The sequence below is a fragment of the Rissa tridactyla genome, chromosome Z (assembly GCF_028500815.1).
Source record: "Rissa tridactyla isolate bRisTri1 chromosome Z, bRisTri1.patW.cur.20221130, whole genome shotgun sequence".
NCBI lineage: Eukaryota > Metazoa > Chordata > Aves > Charadriiformes > Laridae > Rissa > Rissa tridactyla.
The window spans coordinates 56,408,952-56,424,276 of NC_071497.1; the positions used below are offsets into that span (position 1 = coordinate 56,408,952).

Here is a 15,325-nt window from a genome sequence, read left to right on the forward strand (position 1 = left end):
CTCTGAACACTCTGTGAGTCAGAAACAAAAAACACTATATAACACTACTCTAGTGGACATTAAATCCACACTACCCTCCCCATCATTATATCAGTTTTAAAAAAAACACAAAAGAAAGTGAATGTACCACTTGACTAATAAGTGCATACTAAGTCTTTTGCTCACCTTCTTAAAAAAAAAAAAAGTGCAACATAATTTTATTATTGCATAAAACTACTACAATCAAGAAACTCAAGAGCACAGGTAGTAACAGGTGAGAAACTTAACTCAGCTTTCAAACTAGTATTTTTAGCTATTGTGCGGGACTTCAGAAGTTAATTCAGTTCACCAAAACTAGTAGTACAAACTATTATTTTCTTAATTAATAACTGGCTTTGCTATTGCTCCTTCACTTGTACTTGTTATTTCGTTTCTTAAGAAAAAGGCACAAAGAAGGGAGAAAATGTTCATTCTCTTGGAAAGAAGTTCACAGTTTTACTTGGGCATAAAAGTATCATGCATCAGCAGGAACACCTTCTTCACTAACCACCCCCAAAGCTGCCTTTCCACCCTCTCTCTCTATAACAAAAATACCAATATTTGTAAATGTGGTCTTTCAGTAGGACTCCTTAACTGTTTCAAATTAAACTTCATATATATTCCAAAAGCTTACTAAAAAGCTTGCAAAACAGAACTGGTGTTAAAACCAGCATAACAAACATGCTTGACCATATTATTTGTATATATACACCTAGGAGACACAATACAAGCATAAGAGACAAAGACTACTAGAAATCTCATTACACTCATTTTATAAACTGTTTGACCATTTTGACTTTTTATTTGTAACACTTAAGTTTACAAACTGAGACTTTATGGGCATTTGGATTATGACATTATTTGCCAAAAGGAACACTATCCATTTAGCTGCAGAAAAACTTGAAAGTACAGTAACTGAAGTGGCAGAAGTTAAAGCCAGTCTCACTGTCAGCTAAACCATAAGGTCTCTTGAGCAAATGGATCCTAACATCACAGAAAAAACATAATATGCAAAGTAATCCAATATAACAATCTAAATCTCTTTTGAACTACTGCATAAAGATATAATTAGAATGTGTTTGGATAGTTTACTTGTAATTATATGCTGTATTATAAAATTGAAGAATTCTTTTTTATTCTTAGTAAATGTTACAGAACTCTCCTTCCTGCCTTTGCTGGTAACTATTTGCATTTGTTAACCGAAAATATAATCTGACACTAACAGAAATACTTTACTGCATTAATTCCATGAAATCCTTTTAGGTGATTTAAACATGCTAAACCAACTTCTCAGAAAAGTCTACCCCTGCATTACACACAAGAAAATGGGAGCACAGGAAGTTTAGTTGATTTAGAGTCACAATGATATTGATACAGACAGGAACTATTCCATAAACCATCTGGTATTTTCCACTAAGATAACAGTATCTGCTTGGTTTAAAAACTACAAAGCATTACAGGCATCATTTTAAGCACAAAAGATGGTTTATATTAGGAGATGAAGTCAGTGTACCAACAAATACAGCAGCTGTCATTCAGTTTGTAATTCCACATAATGAACTTCTAATGGGAAAGTTTCATGATTTCTTTCTTTTCTTCAGCACCTCCTCACAAAAACATTTTAAATACAATAGCCCTGCTTTTAGAAGTTAGAAAGAGAAACTTCCCCAATTTAAGACCTGGTCCTAACGTAAGACCTGACCTAAGGTCACCAAGAGTATCATCACGTATTCTAACTCCTGTAAACTCCACTCTACTAAATGTGCACAGTAATTTTTAAATGCTGCTGCTGAAATAGTCTACTTTACTGCTGTGAGCACAGCACCAGCTGTGAAACAAGATTTTATTTCCATGTGAGACAAGATCTCATCTTTATCTTTAAGACTCTTAAGGGTCTGTGTATCACCTATCACTGCCCTTGTTTCTGTGTTATCAGCGTTGTGCAATTTTTTTTAAACACCAAAAGACACTGCACCTTAATAAAGCCACAGTTTCATCTTGTTAAGACCCACCTTTCAGAAACATCTATAAATCCCATTTATCAAGCTAAATATGCTTATGTCACCTAACTCCTCAATTATTTCTTTCATTCACATGTCTTTAAATTCCCTTATTCTTTGTGACCAGATTACTAAAGTAATAAGATGCTGGATCAGCCCTACAAAATATACCCAAACATTATTTTAATACAAAGAACTGCAGTTCATTCTTCAGGGGGAAAAAAGTAATAATGAAAACCACTAAAGGAAGCTTCTATCCTCCAAAAAAACCTTGGTACTATTATATATTTTCACAAGATAAATAGCAATTAAATGTATATACAATCTCCAAGTTTGTATAAGCAGAGAAATTGGTAACATAAAATAGTTTAACCATAGTAAGAAGAAAAAACCCTACTTACTGAAACAGCAATCATGGTGCTGTCCGGCCGCCATTCTGCTTGTTTATAAGGTCCAAACTGAGAAGCTGCTTTTGATAGCTCCTTGTAGCTTACAATTAACACACTGGGCTGGAGACAAAGAAAAAAAAAAAGAAATTACATCTCATTGCTAGAAGGAATGTTTGTTATATTGTGACATATCTGTGAATAACTACATTTCCTTAAGAGCAACAACATGTTTCCCTTGAAGAGGGAGGTTCAAAAATTAGTCCATATTTGACAATGCATTACACAATGGTGCTTTTAAAGGGAGTTTATGCAGAACCCCTGCCACTCTGTCATTCCTAATCTCACTCTTTCAAACCCAGGACATTTAAATAAAATACTTCATTTGCCCAGAAAGGAGTCATTACAGAATACAGAAGTAGCTTCAAGTCAGTCAAATGGTGACTGATGCTTAAGATGAAAAAAAGTATCTCAAGCAGGCTCCTACAATGTCAAATTAACTAGGATGAAATATTCTATACAGAGTATTTGGTACAATCCATTTGCTTAGTTTCTACTAAATGCATGGACATTGTATTAAAACAACGATAATCAGGAAATCTGTTTTATATCTCCTCAAGAAAAAGTTGCCAGAAATTGTGCAGAAAATCCACCTCTAGAGTTTGCTGAAAAGATTTTGCATAGGGAAGCTTAGGAAGAGTGGGCTTGATGAATGGACAGTAAGGTGGATAGACAACTGGTTGAAAGACAGAGCTCAGAGGGTCGCGATTAGGGGCACAGAGTCTAGTTGGAGGTCAGTGACGAGTGGTGTTCCCCAGGGTTCAGTACTGGGTCCAGTCCTCTTCAACATATTCATCAATGACCTGGATGAGGGGATAGAGCGCACCCTCAGCTAGATCGCCAATGACACAAAGCTGGGGGGGTGGGTGACACACCGGAAGGCTGTGCCACCATACAGAGAGACCTGGACAGGTTGGAGATCTGGGCAAAGAGGAACCTTATGAAATTCAATAAGGGCAAGTGTAGGGTGCTGCACTTGGGGAGTAATAACCCCATGCACCAGTCCAGGTTGGGGCCTGACCTGCTGGAGAGCAGCTCTGTGGAAAGAGACCTGGGAGTCCTGGTGGACAACAGGATGACCATGAGCCAGCAATGTGCCCTCGTGGCCAAGAAGGCCAATGGCATCCTGGGGTGCATCAAGAAGAGTGTGGCAAGCAGGTGGAGGGAGGTCATCCTCCCCCTCTACTCTGCCCTGATGGGGCCGCACCTGGAGTACTGTGTCCAGTTCTAGGCTCCCCGGTTCAAGAGGGACAGGGAGCTGCTGGAGAGGGTGCAGCAAAGGGCTACCAAGATGATTAGGGGACTGGAGCACCTCTCTTATGAGGAAAGGCTGAGGGATTTGGGTCTCTTCACTCTGCAAAAAAGATGGCTGAGCAGGGACCTTATCAACACTTCTAAATACTTCAAGGGTGGGTGTCAGGAGGATGGGGCCAGGCTCTTTTCAGTGGTGCCCAGTGACAGGACAAGAGGTCACGGGCACAAACTTGACCATAGGAAGTTCCACCGAAACATGAGGAGGAACTTCTTTACCCCGAGAGTGGCAGAGCACTGGAACAGGCTGCCCAGGGAGGCGGTGGAGTCTCCATCTCCGGAGACATTCAAAACCCGCCTGGACACGATCCTGTGTAACCTGCTCTAAGGTGACCCTGCTCTGGCAGGGGTGTTGGACTAGTTGACCTCCAGAGGTCCCTTCCAACCCTATGATTCTATGATAAGATGAGATGCACCCATTAGCATCTCTCCTCCTGGGAGTGGAGAAAAGCCCTGGGGTCATGAAGCCCAGATGAAGATGTCACAGGCACCAAGTCTTCACTTCCTTTCATGAAAGTAGTTGAGAGCTGTGACACAAAAACCTAATGGAAAGTTACCCTTCCTTGTTCCAGTGTTCAGAAACACTATTCCTACCTAAATATATTTAAGGACAGTTTGTACCTTCTTGCTCTCGAACCAATAATAGCTTTCAGCTTAGATAAAAATTCCCCCTTCTGATACTCTCCACCACTGGGAGGTGAGGACAGAGAAATATGTGCATACAAATCAGTTAGATGACAACTGTACTTCTTCAGCCTTCAGTTAAATTGAACAAGCCACACTTTTCTTTTTGTAAAAGTTTCCGCTTACTTTCCTAACAGATGCTCTCCCTGACTTTACCAATGCCAATTTTTCTTCAGAGTTGTAGCAGCAAACTCTGTACCAAAAAGAGCACGCTTCTCCAGTCCCTGGAAGGGAACCAAAAGGCAAAAGAGTAATCTCTCTTTTGGCTGAAAATAATCACGAAATCACTTGGCAAAGCTTGTCATCCACCACTAGGACTACAATTGATGGCAACTTACTGTTGTTCTTAGCTTACTTGCTCAAATGGTAGAAGCTGGTACAACAAATCTAAAAACATCAGTTCTACCCAGATATTGGCAAATAAAATTATCTAACATCAAACAGATAACTAAAAAGCCTTGCAGAATCTTATTGATTGTTCTCATGAACTACACAGTCTTTTGCTGCTTGGCTTAGGCCCATCTTAACTACCTTAGACAAACAGAGAAGAAGTGCCTTGTGACAGTACACTCCTGGTAATCTGCACCATTAATGCAGATTTGGAGACCAATCTTAAAGCACTTGTGTGCCTCATGCATTTTAGCAGCAGGCTAAAAAACGTTTTAGAAGCTCATTAATGCACAATTTTCTTTCTATATTGCTTTCACAGAACATAATGACAGTATTTATACTATAACACTCTTGTGACATTTATTCACGAGAATGCTGCTATTACACCTTAGAACCTGGAATAACAGTCTGCATGCACAGCAGCTATAAAATTCCTACAAATTGATTTCTAGACTGATCTCATTTTGTGCCTTACAGATGAGGACAAAAGGAGTTAACATTAAGAGTGCAAGCAATCACATTTATCTTTTTGCAGTTTAAGTAGCTTCTTTTCTTATTAGAAAGCAAGCCCACTTCTATTTTAATATTCACAAAGGCTACCTAGCTAATGGTTCTCTTTATCAGGGAGTGTAATGACAGGGTGAGGAGTAACAGTTTTAAACTGAAAGAGGGCAGATTTAGATTAAATATTAGGAAGAAATTCTTTACTATGAAGGTGGTGAGGCAGTGGAACAGGATGCCCAGAGAAGTTGTGGATGTCCCTTCCCTGGAAGCGTTCAAGGCCAGGCTGGATGAGGCTTTGAGCAGCCTGGTCTAGTAGTTGGTGTCCCATGGCAGGGGGGTTGGAACTAGGTGATCTTTAAGGTCCCTTCCAACCCGAACCATTCTATGATAAATATTTCACTGATACTATTTCTTTCCACATACTCCGCAACCCAAAAGTGTTATTGCATATGTGAGGAAAACTCTAACATACCAACTCTATCCCCCTGTTTACATGCTTCCCACAGAAGTGCGAACTGCTACAACGTTAACAAAGCTAGAAGGACAGCTTCTTGCATCCTGCTCTGCTGATGCAGGAGAAAAGATAAATGGTCGTTTTATATCTGAAGTCATTTATTACACGTGAAGTGTTCAAAGATGTATACTGGCACAGTTGTATGTTCTATAAACAGGAGTGTATCAGCCTAATTTTAGTTAGTAGCCCCAAGCAGAGCAAGCCACTAAACACCCATTTTAACAAAAATAAGGGCCTAGCAAGCACAATACTTTCATCTGGTTAGTTTTAGATATTTAACTCACAGCCTGTACAGAAATACTAGGGATTTAGAATCTATTACACAGAACTTCCTCTAAATCTTTACATTTGTTTCTGTTGGAAAAACCAACTCTCCATGTCAGCTTCAAGAAAACTCCCTATTTTTTTCCTCTTCACACCTCTACATGCAGCTACTAGAATTATATAGAAATTGAGTTAAAAACAACTAATGAAACATGCACGCTGCCTTGAACGTGCTAAGATATTCATCCTCCTTCTTCATGCTGCTTAAAATCTGACTGCTGTATATATTAATGGTAGAGCCACTGTTTTTGGAGGAACTGGTAGTTCCAGAACCATGGCAAGTGACCTAACAAAGAGTTGTTTAGAAAACAAACAAACAAAATTTGTCTACAGAAGTAAACACCTTCCGTTTTTAAGGAAGAAAGGAGACTAAGGATGAAAGGAGACTAAGGAAGAAAGAACCGAGTAAGTAATTCTTTACTCAAATTGCAACTTAAAGCTAGCAAAAGCTTCCCAAAACAGTTAAGAAGCATATCTGGCATTTCACAGTGTGCTGCAGAGAAAACATAGCATTTTGATATAGTACCTTTTGCCTTCCAGGAGGAACGTAAGCTCAGGCAAAACACAAGCTGCCACTCACAAACAGAACAGTGGAGGTGAATGCTCACAGGAAAACCAAAGTGGTGAAAAGAAGAAAAAAAAAAAAAAGGGTAAAAAAGGAAGGAGAACCTTAAAAAGAATATAGTAGTATCATTACCAAAGAGTAAACAAATTCTCCAGGGCTCTAGTTAACGCTACTGAAAAGAGAGAAAGAGAACATCTTGCTCCCACAGTTAAATCTACTTAATCGCCTTCCCTTCCTATGCACCACTCAGCTACACCTTGGCTACCCTTTCAGAACAGCACCTTTCACAGAAGCTCTCACTCTGAAATCTTTGCGCTTCTTAACAATGCCTTTCTAGCACAAAACACGCCTGTTTTGCAGATACCAGATTATGACAATATTCACAAGAGACAGCTGAAAGCAAATGTGTTTTCGATGAGCAATACTGAAATAGAGGAATTGCAGTATTTATAAAACAGTAAGGTAGCAAGCCAGCTTTGTGAGCAAAGACACCTAACTCAAACTACTTTAAAACTCACTTTTGTTTCATTATTAATTGCTGTTGTGCAATAACAATTCCTTTGGACTTTCCACTAAGAAAGATGAGCTCTGCATCAACAGCAGGACAAAATACCTAAGCAAACAATTTAAAAAACCAACACAAAACAAATCAAACTCATGGTGAAATAATTTAAATTTGTTATTATTTTACTTAATTCTACCTGACCAAATAGACCATCTTTCGCATTTCCTTTTTTAAGCAATAACTCTGAGCTGCACAAGTAATCTCAGAACACTGAACCACATAAAGTGGTTCCTATGAAGAAATCTATCAAGATACACAAATCCTGAAGGAAGCTTAGACATGGGATATTACCCCTCTAAACACAAACATTCTACCGCATTTGATGTAAATGCAAATCAAGCAGACATTTAAACCCTAAACTAAAACTTGAATGTTGCTCTGAGCAGGCCAACTTTGAATCAGACAAGTAGTACAGACTTGAACAGCAGCCCTCACAGAAACAAGTGTCCGTCCTAATTAACATGCTCAAACGGCTTTGAAGTAAATGACACGTTAACCAACTGGAGAGAGGTACAAACATTGCTCGTTTGACAGAATATAAAAGAATGAAAAAATTAGTTTTCCTTAATTTGGATTGCATAGTTTGACTGCTGCAGGTTAATGACAAACTGTGCATACAGTGGATTTAACAAGTTAAGTAGGTCAGCAAATACAATGGAAAACTACTGGACTAAGTTTGAGAAGTAAACACCTAACAGCATCTATGCATTCAGACACTGAAACTTCTTAGTGTTCCTTCATGTTTAGTTGCTCTCTTACCATTAATTCACTTGAACCCAGAAGGAAAGAGAGCAAGACAGGAACACTGCCATCTATAGTCATGCAAAAAAATCAGTAAAAATATGAAGTAATACTCTTGCCCAGGCCTGTGGATGTTCCTGTAAGACACCATCACTCCCATAATTTTTATGCAAAACAAAGAAGTAGTTATTATATCCGTATTAAATATGAATAGCAAAATTGTATCTTTGCCTAATTTCTAAGAATGTTGCATCAACTAGTTGATATAGTCGTACTCAAGTTCTTATGCACGCAAAAAGTTAAAGGACTTCTTTAAAACACTGACAAAGTTGCACTGAATCCAACTATTTCTGCCCAAATAATACCCAAGAACACTGGGAAGTTCTGAATGTTTTGTCTAGCCTATCCACAGCCAACACATTCAGCTCTGAACTCCATTTTTTATTTTGCTTTTATTTATTGTAGCTATAAATCCAAAGTAACTTGAATTTTAAACCCAAGTAAATTTCACAATCCTTAATGTGTCCTTCTGTCTTTAAAGATTCTCATCCTTAATGCCACTAGTTCACTATTACTAATTTACTTTCCAAAGAATTTTTTATATTTAATTATAGCTTTCAGACACTGAATATCTGGAAGGCTAACAGCCTTTTCACAACTGTTATGTCTACCAAGAAGATTCTTGTATTTGCTGAGAACACGCAACAGTAGTAGCAGCTGACAACATGGTATTATGTATGGGTTTAGGTTTTGTAATGGAACATCAATACAAGAGCCTGCACGGCCGTAGACAACTGTTAAAATCCTGATATTCTCATGCCCTAACAATTTAGTCTTCTAGACATCAAAAATTAATCTCATTTAGAATCAAGAGGCAATTTATTTCAAACACACAAATGTTCTGTTAGACAAATGCTTCCACACTTCATTAGGCTATAGGCACAAGACAAAAATCAAAACCACCCTGTTCTGATGAGCTTCCAATCTAAGTGACAAAGAAAAGGCTTGGCAAAAACAAAACAAAGGCCTGGTGACACTGTGGACTTTATTTTGTCATTAGATGGTCTGTGCTCCACTTTAAAGGCTGAAGCTTTGTAGGTTTATAAACTAATAAACCAGAAAGGTAAGACTGAGAAAAGAAAAGCATGAATGCATGCATAAGGAAGAAGAAAATTCATTAGTAAGGACCAAAAAAACCAAACCACCACAAAAAGCCATTTTGCCAGTCACAGAGATATAAGGTGGTGACAAAATAATTTCTAAAAGCAGGGTTAATTATAAAAACATAACTCCTTAATTCCGCAACTGGAAAGCTTAGAATCAGCAGAGTATCTATCCAACAAACACAGCAGACACAGCCCCCAATACTGTGCTTCATGTAAGCTACTGCGTGAGATTTCAAAAAAACAAAGTGCAGCAGAACTGTCAATCGCTACGTCTTACAAATGAAAGTTAACCTATAGCTCAAAACTGTTGCCAGTAAGAAAGGCCATATTCTATAGATCTTCCCTGTTCCTCAGCCCCATGAACTGCCAAGTGCTTAAATCTGGATTAAATGGAATTGTGTGTCATGGATAACAGACTCTCTAAACTCTTCTCTGATCTTATACTGGTGAACAACTCTGTTATGTGCAACTAACAGTAAAACCCCATAACCTGAGGACGCTTTTCTCTTCATGCAGGTAACTCTGAGATGTCTTTCAGGGGTCATTACATTAATACAGGAGACACTGAAAACTTGGTAAGGCCTGCTGAATATGTGCATGACAATTTTACATTTCACATGATAAATCCATCAGTCCAACAGGTACTTCTCTTTTCATTAATTCTGTAATCACAAATACTTCTTTATAATAGAAGCAACAGCGCGACTGTTATGGTTATTGACATATAAAAAGAAAGGGCCTTCTCAAGCAAATACCTGATGGCTATGAGTAAGAGGTTAGCATCTCAGGGCTTAATTACTAAGGAAAAAACACAGCAGAAGAGGCAAGACATCTTAGTTTGCACTGATGCTGTGTCATATTGTTCACAAAACACAATCCCAATCATTATAAAGACGTCTGTTGTCCATTTTGCAATCAAATTTCAGATAAAAACGCAACAGAGATTGTTTCTAATCCTATCTAAGAAAAGGCCACATACAACAATTCAGTAAGTTATTCTGCTTACAGTTCTGAGTTGAAAGCATAATCCTGAAAGCGTGCTGCAAACATTTTATTTTCTTTTAATGGCCACCTATAATAAAAAAGATTACATGAACAACTGCACATTTTTTAAGATATTTATTCATACATCATATGAACTATAAGCACTGTTGTCACAAGTAATTCCTTTCATAGCGTGCCAAAATTCCAGGTTATAGAGACCACTTCTCGAACAGAAGCATAGTCCCCTCTTCTGCTGTATTTGTTTAAATAATGCGTATACTTAGATTTAAAGCACGTATCAAGCTCAGTTCTAATACTGCAACAACTAGGGACTGAAAAGCATGTAAGAGTGAGTTATGAGAATATATATATAGACTTATATAGACTTATTCAGCATTTAGAATGAATAGAAATTATTTGACAATCTAAGATTCTGACATGCATGCTTTCCCATAAACTTATAGTTCATACGGATAATCTGATCCAACATCAGACCATCAGAAAAAAAAAAACAGGAAAGTTTAAAAACAAGGGTAAATGTAAATCAAAAGCTGATAAGCACCTAGGTAATTAAAAAATGCTCCTCAAAATGACTGGTTGGGGCAAGCTACTTGGCTTCAAAGAGCTTACGAAACTGGTTTTAACTGGCAGAGTCACAGCAGATAGCCCAACACCCTCCAGTAGTTTTCATTAAATATTCAAGGCTAGTACTTATTCCTGTCATTGCCACAAGTTTGTTAAGATCAAATAAAGGAAATGCTGAACTATATTTATCCATATAACTTACATCATCAGACTATTCTTGTGGCAAACAATTCACTCTTCAACACTGGGCGGGGGGTGGGGGGGGCGAGGAAGCGGGGGCGGGAACTCCACTCATCTATCACACCTCTTTCCTCGGTTGCATACATCTTCCCTTAACACCTACAGCCCTGTGGGCGAATACCTAGAATTCCCTGTACCGCCTCAAGCTCTTATTTCATGAGATAACCAAACCATTTTAAAATTAAAAGCCACTACTGTTAAAGGAGTAATACTTTCAGCGAGCCAACTACAATGCTCCTTTGATCCCTTCATGAGCTGAAAAAAACCCAGGCATCTCTTTGTTCAGCAAGCTCAACAGCCCCGTAAAAGCCACCACTAGTCCACCAGAAGGGCCACTAAAACACAGGTGCAAGCAGGAATGATCACAACACTTAGGACTGCACATCTGCCTCATGAAACCTCACCTTTACTTCCCAAGTCAATCTATTAAACAGCATTTACCTCATTTTAGCATTTTAGAAAGTTTCTCATTTCAAGCATCCAAGTACATAACATTTCCAGAATAAAAACATTGATAAACTTCCTAATGCTGTCGGTGAAAACAGTTTCACTGGCTCTTAGCGTCAAGGAATCTTTTGAAGCTCCTAGGCCATAAACAACTTCTGATTTAAGAAAAATACTTGAAACAGCAGTCTTCAGTGGGATGCATTTAGTACAATCCATTGGAGTGCAAGAAGAAAATATGTTTGTACCGTTAATAAATAAAGTAAAAATTTAAAAATGTGTTTATTTCAGCTAACTGTATTCTAGTTTTTTCTCCTTTTCAAACACTGTAGCAAGCCTCCTAGAGAAGCTGTCAATACCCCTAGCCTGTCAGTGTTTAAGAGGCATTTGGACAAGGTGATTGTTGTAGGTCCCATCCAATTGAAATACTTTATTCTATTTTTTAATTTCTATGTTGTGTATGCTTGATAATGCGCATACTAGCACAGTAGCACAGGCATGTAGTTCATAAATAAATAAATGTACACATATCAGGGGTGCAAGATCAAAAATCTTTCACCAATACTGGTGCATAATCAAAAACGTTCACCACTGATCAGGGGTCTTTCTATCCACAATCCAATCTTTCCCTACAAAATAACACGTAAAATAGTCACCGACTTTTTGGCCCAAAACCACTAACAGAATTCCATCTGTTTTTACCCACACCGTTTACCCCAGTTTCTAATCTTAATACCTACACTGTTTCCAAACCAGAAAACAATACACACTTTGGGATAAACTTTCCTTAGTTCCATTAGTTCTTAGCACATGGTAGGTGAAAAGAAGCTTTAAACATTACCACCTCACTTGAAAAAAATATATATACTGAATGTAAATTCACACGTCTGGAACTACTTCAAAGGGCTCACTGTTCCTGAAAAATTCAAAACAGAACTTCACCAGCCTCATCACCTCATTCTTACATGAAACATTTCATATATAGTTGAGACAGTAATAAGTCATAACAAGAACATAAGGCTGAAGGCTTTTCTACTTCAAGAAATTGAATTAGTTCAACCTGACCGGAACTTAGCCTTGCTCCAAAAAAGGTACTTCTGACAAATGAAAACATTTGATAGAGTGCAATAACTTTACTTTGTTTTACAAAAATCCAACACATGATTTTAAGCATCACCTTCAAAAACAAACAAACCAAACCCAAAATCCAACAAAACAAACAAAAAATCCCCACCCATGTGCATAAAAATAATGCAAGAGATTCTCTTAAAAAATGCCCTTAACAGAAACCTTTGTCTTACAGGATTTTGCTAACAGCTGGATGTCCACAGAGGTGGTGAGATTGTAACATACTTTTTAGTCTAAGATCAGTCAGTGATCAAGCCTGGCAAAGTCAGCACCCTCCTCAAAAGCAGCCATTACATACTGAATTAAAATGTATTTAATAGTTTTTAATGACCTGTAAGTTTGCTCAACTTTTCTGCATCGAGTGAATTCTTTTAGTGCTCTGTCTGTAGCCAGTTATACAACATTTCAAAACAAGTCCAAGCACGTAAGTTAATTAATGTTGTCCTCGGGAACATATATAAAGTAAACTACATTCTAGACAATGGCACATCTTGAGAAGCACTCTACAAGCCTGTTCTTTTTTAATGTATCTTCCTGGAAAATAAGATCAGTTGTGCTCTGTTGATAGACTACAACTATAGGTTTAACAACTGGCAAATGCCAGAAGACCATACACTTTATCAAAGCTATGTGCCACAAACATAAGAAAACAGAGGCCACACGATGATATTCACACAGTGTAGTTACTGGGCAGATATGCCCTAATTCGATACTTGCATAGGTTAAAAAACAGTATCAGCACTCCACCCAGGAACTAATGAATACCACACAGAGCATAACACAAGCTAAAGTGATGAAATCTCAGCATAACTTAAAACAAGATTTTAAGGCTATGACTGCCATTTGATACCTTTCAGCAATAGCTTTCTAAAACTGGATTGCTGGTTTTCTCCTGTAATCCGAGATGAACTCTATAAATTACCTGGAGTTCGAGGTATTTATAGACAGATTTAGGATCTAATCTAGGCAGTATTTAAAAGGATCCATCATCAAAATTTAAAGTCAATACCAATGTCTCATTAAGTGCATCAAATCAAACTGACAAACAGCATTTTTTTTGCCACACTAATTAAAAGTGAATTAAAAGGAAGGCATTTAATGACAATTATTCACATAGTCTCAAACTGGATATTGCTAGAGCAGCAACTTCCATTCAAAACCCATGACAATTCTTCTGTTTAGGGCTGCAAAACTTTTAGTTTTCATAAGAAGAAAAGTTTGTGAACTTCTGTGTTATATCATTACACAGAATGTTATAGTCTGTCTGTGTTTCAAAAACATATTCCATATCTCTTAGATTCATACATTCTTTTACATAAAACATAGAACATATGAAGGCAGAAGATATGTAGCATACTTGCAAAAAAGGCATTGCTACAAATATGCCTTATATTAAGTTTATGTGCTACTTAAAGTCAAAGTGAAAAAAAAAAAGTTGGTCAGAAGTCTCATTTTCAGGAATAACAGGTGTTAACTCCAAGTAGGTTGATCTTACATATTTTCTTAATGCTACATTGCTATCAGTAAACACCGTGCTTAAATGCTCAGATTCACTTAAATAACGATGTATTTTGCAGGCTTTAGTCCCAAATTTTTCAACCCTTCCTGACAGGAACAAAAAAGAAAAAAACCCACACATTTTACAAATGAGAGGGCTTTTCAGCTGGGAGAGCAAAGTCTGCGGGCGGATGGGCATGGATACTCACTCTGCAGTACCAGATGCTTAGCTGAGATGGGGATAACACTGCGAAGAAAGCTCTCTGGGGATCCGTCTGGATGTGAAGAGGTTGCTCCAGGGACTCCAGGGGACACAACAGCCTCTTGGGCCAGCCGCTGAGGAAATACATGGCTGTAGATTTCCCTCTCCCCGGGGAGAGACGCGGGGCTCCCAGCTTACTCTAGCCTATGAGGGGGCACGGCGGGGACATCAGCCGAAGGGGAGACGCAGGAGGGCTCGCTGTCCGCTCGACGGCTTCCGCACGACGGGCTCTGACCACCGGCCCGGAGCCAACCATGCATAATCACCAGCAAAGCGACGGGACCCCTCGACTCAGCGGGGCGGCCCAGGTCTCCCCGCCGATGGGGCCCGTCGCCCCCAACCGCCGCCGCTGCTCTCGTGTAGGGGGGAGGAACGCGGGGAGCGCCGGAGACACCGAGGGCAGGAGCGGAGGAAGCGAGTCCCGGGAGGGGAGAGAGCTAAAGCGGGCCGCGGCCTGAAGGAGGAGGAGGCGGCGGCGGGGGAGGTGGCCGGTCACTGCTCCGACCGGGCCCACGGGAGCTGCTCCTGCTGCAGCAGCGGCTCCTGTCTCCTGCGGGTGCCTCGCCCGCCCGCTCTCCGTGTCTCTGCTGCTGCTGCTGCCGCCACCACCGTCCTCGTCGTCGCCACCGAGGCCGCCGCCGCCATCTCCCTCCTCCCCGCCCTCGACGGCGTCTGAGCCCCGCGGCGGAGGGCGGGGCGGGGCGGGGGCGGGGCGGGGCCAGGCACGGAGGCGCCTATTGGCCAGGGCGGCGGGGGCCTCGTGGAAGTGACGTCAGAGGCGTCCGAGGTTCCCGCCCCGAGAACCTCCGTGTCAAGGTTCGGGGCGAAGCATGCGCGGGGGGGGGTCTGCGCAGGCGCGCAGGGGCGCCGGTTGGCCTGCTGGGGACTCAGAGCGCCGCGAGGGCCCGGCCTGCGTCGGGGTTTGGTGGTGTCGGAGCCTTTGCACAAAGTAGGTCC

The 15,325-nt window shown here is 39.9% G+C and overlaps 1 protein-coding gene across 6 annotated transcripts in view; it reads right to left on the reverse strand.

The window, feature by feature from the left end:
* The window catches only part of RIC1 (RIC1 homolog, RAB6A GEF complex partner 1), a 51,921-nt gene extending 36,870 nt beyond the window's left edge, over nt 1-15,051 (reverse strand). For 5 of the 6 annotated variants that reach the window (XM_054185654.1, XM_054185655.1, XM_054185656.1 and 2 more), the window contains exons 1-2: nt 14,316-15,051; nt 2,420-2,527 (exon numbers count right to left, since the gene is read on the reverse strand). In XM_054185654.1, the coding sequence (XP_054041629.1) occupies nt 2,420-2,527; nt 14,316-14,456 (249 nt within the window). In that variant the 5' untranslated portion in view covers nt 14,457-15,051. Of the gene's footprint in view, nt 1-2,419; nt 2,528-10,234; nt 10,301-14,315 lie in introns of all 6 variants that reach the window. The other variant, XM_054185657.1, reaches the window with a different exon arrangement.
* Nucleotides 15,052-15,325: the final 274 nt, after the last annotated feature.